This window comes from Camelus bactrianus, chromosome 18 (assembly GCF_048773025.1).
Source record: "Camelus bactrianus isolate YW-2024 breed Bactrian camel chromosome 18, ASM4877302v1, whole genome shotgun sequence".
NCBI classification, from domain to species: Eukaryota; Metazoa; Chordata; class Mammalia; order Artiodactyla; family Camelidae; genus Camelus; species Camelus bactrianus.
The window spans coordinates 12,613,342-12,623,467 of NC_133556.1; the positions used below are offsets into that span (position 1 = coordinate 12,613,342).

The 10,126-nt window shown below is 50.7% G+C and overlaps 1 protein-coding gene across 1 annotated transcript in view; it reads right to left on the reverse strand.

Annotated features, from left to right (window-relative positions):
* Positions 1 to 7,331, reverse strand: part of CALN1 (calneuron 1) — a 332,629-nt gene extending 325,298 nt beyond the window's left edge. Inside the window, exon 1 of the mRNA XM_074345982.1 lies at positions 7,139 to 7,331. Coding sequence (XP_074202083.1) covers positions 7,139 to 7,264 — 126 coding nt within the window. The 5' untranslated portion in view covers positions 7,265 to 7,331. The remainder of the gene's footprint in view (positions 1 to 7,138) is intronic.
* Positions 7,332 to 10,126: the final 2,795 nt, after the last annotated feature.

Here is a 10,126-nt window from a genome sequence, read left to right on the forward strand (position 1 = left end):
TGGAGCACTTTTAGAGGAGTATTTATTAATATCAATGTTAGTCATCAATCTGTGGCATGTTTTATTAGAAGAATCATGCAGGAGGTTAACAGGTCCTGAATGAAAGGAGGGTTTCCAAGAGACCGGGTCAGAGACTCTCCAGGGGGGTGCAAGAGTGACCAGAATTTCTCAGCTAAGATCATTTGTTACATTTTCTGGGGAGCCCAGAGTTTACACTGTGGCTGTGCCTGTAGATTTCTTTTCCTCGTGGAGACTGTTCTTGATCCTCTGCCCCCACGCTTCCTAAGAGACACTACTCCCATTAATTATCGCCTTCCAGCTCCCCTCCTCCCTTGCCTCCTTCCCCTCCACTCCAGTGTCCCCCTGTCCTCAGAAGCCCTTCCCTTAAGTAAATTGGTACCTAATTCTGGAAAGCAGTTTGGCAAATCCAGCAAAAGAAAAAAAAATGTGGATCCTTTCTGACCCAGAAATTACACTTCTAGAAAATTTATATTTAGATAAACTTGCACAAGTTCATACAGATAAATACACAGAGATGCTCATGGCAGCACTGCTTATGAGAGCAAAAACAGAGCAGCCGAAACAGCCAGCAGGAGGGGACTGGTGAAATCAATCAGAGCACAACGGAAAAGGACGTTGGTAATACATTGTGGAGGGAAAAACGTCTCGCGGGCTAATGTGGCCACATCAGTGACGACAAACTACGCATGTTGAAGTGGGTATGTGTTTATTTATTCTAGGTATATTGCACAACTTCAGGGGGTGACATTCACATTCTATTCTTGTTTAATAAGTGTACCCTGGAGCTGTACAACTGCCTTGATGTGCGTGCGTGCGTGTGTGTGATTTCCTCGGTAACGCTCCTAGGCACGCCCTCCGCGTGAATTTATCCTAACACATAAACTCTATGATGAGTTTTAATCCATCTTTTCCATGAGCCTATACACCGTCTGAGGAAAGGGGTTAGCCATCTCTTTATTCCCAACACCCAGCCCAAAGCCTGGTGCACCACTTAATGGTGTTTAGGTGAATATGGGCACCAGCATCCCGCGGGCTTGGGATATATGGGTTACTTACTATTTGCATAGAGCTAGGTGTCCCTGGGAAGGGAAGCAAACACTTAGTAGGTGGTTTCTTGGCTTTTATACACACACACACACACACATATCTACTCACACCCAGGGTTCCAGGCCCAAACTGTGTTTGGAAAAGCCGAGTTAAGCAAAGATAACCCATTTTCTTTGCTGTAAGGCACTGCTAAGGTTTTAATCTGCATCGATGGTCTCTAACAGGTGGAGCTACTATGCAGCATCGTGTGAATTTTACCAGTCATGGAACACTTTTAGAGGAATATTTATTCGCGCTGATGTTCTGGCGATCATCACTTTGGAACATACTGTATCAGGGGAATCATGAAGGAAGTAAATAGGTCCTGGGTGTAAGGAAGATTTCCAAGAGAGAGGGTCAGACAATCTCCAGGGGAGTGAAAGAGTGATTAAAAGTTTCTTAGTTAAGATCATTTGAAATTCAAATCGGATGGCCAGAACTGATAAAGAAAGGGGACGGGAAAAGATCCGGCCAGCACAGGAGTGAGTGAGCAAAGCATGCTTACTGATGTGACATCTTGTCAGCAGGGCCCCTCCCAATTCTTCTGGGGACCTGGCGGGGCTGTTGGGGAAGGTCCCAGGGAGAAGAGACTTGGAGACAGCAGATTTCCAGGTCCCATCTGAAAAGCTTATTTCTTAGGTAGAGTTCATGAACACCTATAGATTTTGTAAATTTACCAGATAAATTTTGATGATGAGCTGAATTCTGAACTGGTCACTCCTTGGCATTGTTCCTTCTGCTCTAAGGCTATCCCTTGTTCTAGCCAGAAGATGACCTATGGGCTGATGGGGGCAGAGGCCAGATCACAGTGAGTGAGGGCTGAGAAGTAAATGAAAAGTGGAGAAACAGAGCAAGTGTAGGCAATTGTTCCAAGAAGCTTGAAGAATTTAAGTCCATATCAGCTTTTTTTTTTTTTAAGATAAGCAACATCAGAATAAATGTTTATGCTTATGGGAAGAAGAAAGAGGCTGAAGAATAACTGAGGAGGGAGAACTGATGGGATTCGATCCCTGAAGAGAGGGTGGCAGGGAACAGATGTTCACGTGGTCCTGAACTGGCCTCCTCCTCCACTATGATGTGCAGGGAGGGGCAAAGGTGAACTCGGACGCAGAAAGAGTGATGGAGAGGTGTTCAGGAAGTTGGAGAAGTTTCTTCCTGGGGCCTTTGTTTTATGTGTGAAGGAGGAGGTGGCACCATTCTTAGATGAGTGGGTAGGGGTTGAAACAGTCATGATGGAGAATGGGAAGGAGAGTTGGCCGTTAGAAGAACCTCTGAGCCCCACTGAGAACCCGCTGGGGATGAAGGCTATGAGTATGTAGGGTCACATACCTGCGTCCTGCATCCATGAAGGATTTTCTCTCTGTATGTTCCACATCCTGAAATAGGAACAGCGGTGGTAAACACCATCAAGGAGGTTGTCAAAGAGGGGAGTACTGCAGTGTGAGCTCTCGAACATGGGGTGTTCTAGAGGATGACCGTGGCAAAGCTGAGGCTATAGGAGTGAAAGTCAAGAGGCGGGAAAGTCACTGCAGTTGAATTTGAAGCAACAAGAGGTGGAAATGTTGTCTGGTCATCCACACAGTTTTCGCTTCCTCATATGACATCAGGACTTGGGGCAGACGTAGGACAGAGCAGGCACTGAGATATTCAAGGACATGGGGGTAATGGGAGGAAAAGCAGGTGATGACAGTAAGCGGAGGTCGGAGGTGAGATTTTCCCACAACTTTTAAGGAACCATGCTATGAAGGTCAACCAATTGTCCCTCCCAGGGAACCATCTCACTCTTCCTCTCAGGGGTCCTGGAGGATCTCCCCATCCTCCCAAACACACACACACACACACACACACACACACACACACACACACGCGCGCGCGCACACACACACACATGCACACGCACACATGCACACACACACCTTGATCCAACCAGAATGGATCTCCTCTTTATTGTTTTACGTAATGGGATTCCCCATAAGACTTCTTTTAGAAAGTGTTTTGCTACCCTTGTACTCAACCCAAGAATGAGTGCAAGGCCCCCAGCGAGTTGATGGAGATGCCCACTGCTGCATCCTTCTACAGAATCACACAGTGTGCACTCTCCCCCAGGATATAGCCCCCCAGAGCGAATGCTCATTGATGGAGCATCCTTGTTAGGGCTGATGAGGTGAGTGCTGCTGGGGTCCAGCAGAGCTGGGCACTGTGGGGAGGGAGGAGCAATGGCCAGGGTGGGGCCGTGGGATTCCCTGGACATCTGTTAGGGACATGAGGAGGAGAAATGAGTAGGGGCAGGCCAAGAGGGACTCTGGTCGATAGTTCCAGTCTAACTAGGGAGCCCAGCTTAGTAAACAGGCAATAAAACTTGAGTTCCTTCCGTCTCTCACTGCACAGGACCTTAAATCATGGAGGAGTTTATGGGTCCTGTTTATGAAGAGACTTTTTATAAGCTATTCAGAACAGAGGTGGGAGGGAAAAATAGGGAGAGAAAGATTCCCTTTGAATTTCCATTGCTTTCAGAGTCAGCAATTTAATGAGTCATGCATTCTAAATCCTTGCTTTGTCTACACATTTTCATTTCAAAATACTAAAAAACACTTTGTTTGGAACATGGGCTACTTTTAGCTCATATATCAATAGTGCACATCCATTTCTCCCGTTATTAGAAAAGCTTCCTTTGGATCAGGTCGGAGCAGCACCGTGGTAGTGGGGTTGTTTACTTAGCTGTAGTTTGTCAGAGCTACCTGTGCATCTCTCTAATCCCAAAGACTTTCTTCCAGTGGGTCTCCTGGGCCTACTGACCGTTCATGAGTCAGCTTCAGGCCTGGCCCAAAGAGCTCCAGATCCCAGAGTCTGGACAAAAAAAGGAAGAATATCCCTTCAGGCCTCCAGCCCGAGGGCTCAGCGCCTTGGTTGATGTGTGTCCTTGCGAGACTCTTGAAGGAACAGAGCAGAAGAAAAGGAGTTCCCCATTGATGTCATCTCCTCCAGACACATCAAGAGGAAGCCTGGCCACATGGTGGCAAAGACAGAGCAACAGACAGTCTGGGGAATTCTGCAATCCTTCAGACTCACAAGCAGGAGACCAGGCTGGGAGTGGGTCCTACCTTTCTAGTCCCTGCCTCGGCATGAGGCCTCTCTCCACACTCCACTGCATCCATCTACTCTCGCCAGCCAACTACCCCACTGCTTTTGTCCCACCAGTGATAGCTCACTCCTCTGGGTCTCCTGGGGGCCACCTTCTTTCAAAGGCTCCAACTCAGAGCATTAACTATAAGCACCTTACCAGCACCTAATGGATAGCCAACCAAGTTCAAGAATGGAATATAAAACCAATGTCTGAAGGAACTGGGATGAGGAGGTGCCCCACTTCTCTGGTCACTGTCTCTCCACCTTTTCCATCCACATATTTATAGTGAAAGCAACCGTGCTCAGACCCTCTGACCCTCCTCCCCTGGGCACTGTTGATTATAAGCCTGTTCCCAGGGAACTGGGGATTGAGACCACACCAATTCCCAGCTGAGGCCAGCTGCCAAATTGACAGGGATAATTTTCATATGGGCAGAGAAACCGGAGAAGTGTAGACAGATAGAAAGAAGCAGCTTTCTCGGGCTCTTTACATCCCTGAGGCTTCGGATTCTATGAGATAACTCCCTCCCCGACCCCTGCCTGGGATCTTCTGCTAGGATGTCAGATGTGTCTGTTTTCACTTAGGAGAATTCCACTGGACTTCAGTTACCAACAACCAAAATGGTACCAGGAGGTGTGAAAATTACCTGGGGCGGGAAGACAGAACGATGCACGGAGAAGGCTCCTCCTGACTTTATAATTTTGCCTACCCTGCCCACACGAGGCACAACCGCCGGGGCCCAGGCTGGTTCAGGTCTGAGGCCCTGATGCTCTGTAGGCTATCTGAAGGAGGCCCCCAGCCGAGGAACTGGACGACAGGGGGGAAGTGTACTCTGAGAGACCTCACCACTGGAACTTCATACAAAAACATGTTCCAGGTGGGCTGTGTCCCCTTTCCCCTCTGCATCCAACTCCTGGTGCCGAGACCGAGACCACAGAACTCCATTCCTTGGCCCCATCTCATCCGTCTTCCTTTTTGCTGTCTCTCTGCCCACTACACAAAGAAATCTTTGAGAAATGTGTGTGTATGCCCCCAAGGAAGGAGTAAGCAGAAATGTTATGAGTGTTGGGGTGTGGGTGTGTATGTGTGATGAGAAGAAGCCAGGAACCCTAGAGGCCCTCAGCCGGTGGTCCAGGAAGAGTTCGTGCCCTTCCCCCGAGGAGAAGCTGATGGCTTGGGAGCAGCGGATTCATTCTTCTTGGGCTACTGCTACGCCTAGAGGCAGGGAGAACTCAACTGTCTAATTCATGCCCATCACAGGTTTGGCCTCAAAATTCTAAACCCCAAAGTCACAGGAACAAAGGGGGAAATATTTTTTACTGTGCAAGTATGTTGAGCGTAAAGGGTTTCTGACTCCATCTGACTTCTTCGTCTGTTTGCTGCATTATAATCTTCACGTTCACTGAGGTGGGCAACTGCCCTTTTCCTCTGTATAATCAGCCACATTTGTCATTTGCCACAGCTTGCTTAGGACGTGCAGAACCACTTCTCTGCCCCAGTCCTTACCTCCTTCCCTCGACCACCCCTTCCCCGTTTCCCAGGGCAAGTGCCCAGTATCCTATCACTTACCCCAGCCTGAGAAAAAAGAACCAGGAATTTCCTCCTTGGACTGGACCATGCCTCCTGCTGGGGCTCCTCTCCTGGGATGGGGAGGCCCAGGCCAGGTCGTCCTCTGACCCCTGACCAGCTTTACTGAGCTGAACCTCACTCTGAGCCTGCCTTCAGCATATGTCATTTCAGCTGCACCTTGCCCTCTTCTAGACCTTTCCTCGGGGTCAGTGAGAAGAGCTTGCACTGCAGGTCAGCATGCCCTTGGCCAGGGGTCTCATCAGCTCCCATCTTGGATTTCCCACACAAGGAGTTGTGTTGGAGAAGGTTCTGGATAGAGTCTCAGAGCACCCTGTGCTGGGCCCCGGCTCCTGAGAGAAACTGCTGAAAACCAGGAGCTCTAGTCATCAGAAATACGTCCACTTCCGTTATTCCCCCATAAGCCTAACCCTAAACTTACAGCCCCACCATGAACACTTGTGGCCCCGACTAGGAGCTGGAGACAGAGTTGGCTGGAGGTCCCATTCCGACAACGCTGGGGAGACCACCATAGAACATACCCATTTAAAGGACTTGCCACAGACCAACTCCTGGACGCCAGCATCACATAGATCAAAATTCCTTCTCTACAAAACCATCCGGAGTTGAAATTCCTCTTGAGTTTTTACAGCCATGAATGTCTCCAAGGAAAAGAAAGAGAACAGGATCTGACCCAGGGAAGCCTGTGGCTCAGAACACATCCAACCACTCCCTCTGAACTGACCTCCTCACCCACAAGCAGGGGAGAGGCAGGGGAGTCTAGTGGTTAGGAACAAGGTCTGGACTCAAGAGATGTGGGTGGGAACCCTGGGGTTACCTCTGCCCGTGTGATCTGGCCTATGTGACATCACTTAATGGTTGTCTTACTTTTCTCCTGTAAAGAGGGGGTTAATGACACCCATACGGGGTTATCGTGGGGACTCACTGAAATCATCTATGCGAGCTCCTGCCTCCACGCTGCCACATCATGTGCACTAGGCGAGCACCCCCTCCAACCTAATCAGTCCCTGACAGAGTCAGCTTTCAAAACCATCCCCACACCCGTCCACACATCTCAGATACAATCAATGGAAAGCTGTCAAGGCTCAAGACAGATAGTCAAATCTGTCCCCGCTGGGACGCGCATCCTCCCGGGACCCCTCACTGGTGTGCTGTCCAGTGGGTCTCCTCTCCTCTCCCCCCTCCCCCGACACTCAGCACAAAGGCTCCCAGCCCCCACACCACCCCCTACCTGCGGGCTGAAACCAATCAAGTCCTGAGCAAATATTCGAGAAAGCTCGTTTCTGCGGGGGCGGGGGGGGGGGGGTTGGGGGAGAAGACTTGCCAAGTGGGGAAGTCGGGGGCCCGGCTCCTCCTCGGCGGTTCCTCTCCCCCTCCGGGGGCTCCTCTGCCCCCCTCCTCCTCATTCTCAGGCTTCCCCTCTCTGGGTTGCTCGGGCAGCCGCATCGGGGGTCCAGGGTGAGGTTCTCAGGGAGATTTGTGAGCACATCAAGGGAACGTCAGCGGGGACGCTGAGACTCTGCAAGGAGTTGACAGAAACTTACTGCCTGCACAGTGCGGGTTGATTATTTACTCAAAGTCAGTTGCCTAAATAATTCACACCCTCCCTTCTGTGTCTAAACAGGACAGTGGCAGAAACACAATCCTGGCACAAGAAATATAATTACAGTTGTGACAGATGTTTAGTTATTAATAAGGCCTCCATGTCACCAGAGGGTATTACACAACCACCCAATAATGTGCCTTTGGAACCGACCTTAATGTTTACAGGTACTTTTCCACTCACGCTCCTGTGGGCTTTGCTGTGGGGTAAGTGATGTGGAGGGAGCTCCGGCAGCCAATGTGATTGCAACTTGCAAGAAAGCCCGGGACCTTGCCAGCATAATTTGTTTCCTTGCTGTTGACATCAACAGAGCCACAGAAACAAAGGGGGGTCGGCGGGGTGGGCAGAGTTAGACACAGCCGTCTAACGGAGAGACTCCTGCCAAAGCTCTTAAGCTTGAAGCGCTGCTCACCATCCCGGGGCAACATCATCCTAACCTCCTGACACAAAGCAAAGAGCATCCCAGACTGAGTGTCCCGTACCAGCTCTGGTCCAGACTTGCTTTCTGTGTGTGTGGAGTCTCTGGGTTGGCTTGACGTCACCAACCCAGTGGTGACTTCCTCTCTCCCTCTCTCCCTCCCTCTCTCACATGCTCACGCTCACACACGCTCTCTATCTCTCTCCTCCCCCTCCCCAGACATCTGGTTAACCCCTCCTTGTCCTTCATGACTCTGCTCAGGGTAAGGCACCTGGCTGGGTTAAGGCATCCCTCACGTGTACCTACATCTGTTGTGGTCCATGGTCTCTGTCCTTCTCTTCTCCCAACACTGCATTGAGAAGAGCTGCAGGCAGGGAATAATTCAGACGCCTATTGAGTCATCGGGGCCCCGGCAGGGATAACCTGAAAATAAATGGTGCTCAATGAACACTTTTTTGCAGTTGTTATTATTTGGGGGGGGGGGGATTTAATGGAGGTACCAGAGATAGAACCCAGGACCTCATGCATGCTAGGCATGCACTCTACCCCTGAGCTAGACCCTCGCCTCTAATAAACACTTACTGAACTAACATTTAATCAATTTTGGTTCTCGGTGGTTCCATACTGAAATTTAAAAAATAGTAATAAAACAAAGAATCTCAAGAGATGCGAAATCCAGAGAGGTTAACTGGAAGAGCCGTAATGAAATGAACAAGCCCTGGCCACTGCGGATGGAGCCCTCGCCTGAGAAAGCTGGCCCGTGGGGAAGTGTGCACATGGCAGCGGGCACCGGCCTCTCCCCGAGACAGGCAGAGGGGCCTCCACCCCTCACAGCTCAGCCCCTGCACGTCACATCCAGGGAAAAGGCTCCCGAATCTACTTCCAGCCTCTTGGTTCTGACCGGAAGGGCACTTCCATGCCTGGGACACGTCCTCCTGGAGAAGCCAGCCCATTAAGAGACGAGGCTCAGAAAATGTTTTCAGGAAGCAGAAAGCCTTGGAGCAGTGTGTACAAACGTGATCATGGTGGTAAATTATGGTGGTAAATCCACACACGTGGCAGGCACTGAATGTCAGCTCCACCCCAGGTCACGTGGGACAGGCTCAGCCCCATGCCTAAAGCATGTCAGTTAGTGCAGTGAATGAATGACAGACACACAGATTCTGTGTGCTTTGTAACGTCCACCTTGAACAGAAACCCCTATCGTCTAGGTCAGGGCTGGGCCAGACAGTGTCTGGGTGTCCCTGATCTCTAGGATTTCTGGCTCTCTGAGGTCTTTGGCATGGGTTGGGCCCTCTCTGCAAAGAGAAGCTCTGTCTCCTGTGATGGGGCTGGAACTTCCCAAAGGTTGGGACCAGAGGGACACTCTGCATAGAGAGACAGCCTCCCAAAGCCAGAAGCCTTGTCTCACCAAACAAGAGCCCATCATATCCATGCAATAGCACTCGTCTGCAGACACACGTCCCCCAACACCATGTCTTCAGGTGCATGCACACACACACACACACACACACACACACACACACACACACGTCTTCAAACACTCACAGCCTACGTGTGATCTCAACCCAAAATTCAACCCCTAACCTCGGACATACACACGAAAGGACTCACTCCACAGCCACACAGCTGCACACACCATCCCCATCCACGTGCGCATCCCCACACACCCACCCCCACACACACCCCCCTCACATGTTCACACACACTGCCGCACCCGCTTACCCACACGTGCGGCACGCACACCCATCCTCTTTTAGTCTCTAGTTATCGTGTTAGGTTAAAAAGGAAAAGCGCGCTTCCTGTGTCTTTACAGTAGAAATGCAAAAGAAAAGTGACATTTTATTTTCAGATAGGCTTTTAGTTGCCATGACAGTCCCGGCACCACGGAAGCCATGATCGGTGGCAAATGCAGATTTAGCTTAGCTCCCCGTATACAAGAACTTCTGACTCTGTTCAGTGCCCTCCTTGTCAGGCCCTCCAGGCAGAGTGGATCCCAGGGCAGGGGCAGCCCCCCCCAGTGCTAGTCTGGCTGCCAAGACGGCAGGTGATGGGACTGGCCAGGAGCGCTCAGCAAGGATGTCCAAGCTGACGGTCACAGTGGCTTTAGAACCCAATCCACTTAATTCCTTGGCACGTGCTCACAGCTGAGCGGGAGCATGGCACTGGAGGTGGCGGCTCCCCACGAGGAACAACTGCTCCTGCTGTTCACTGCAGCACTCAGGACGGGCCGGAAAGACACAAAGCCGGGGGGCTGGCCCTCAGCCAAAACAGGAGTTGGCTTCTC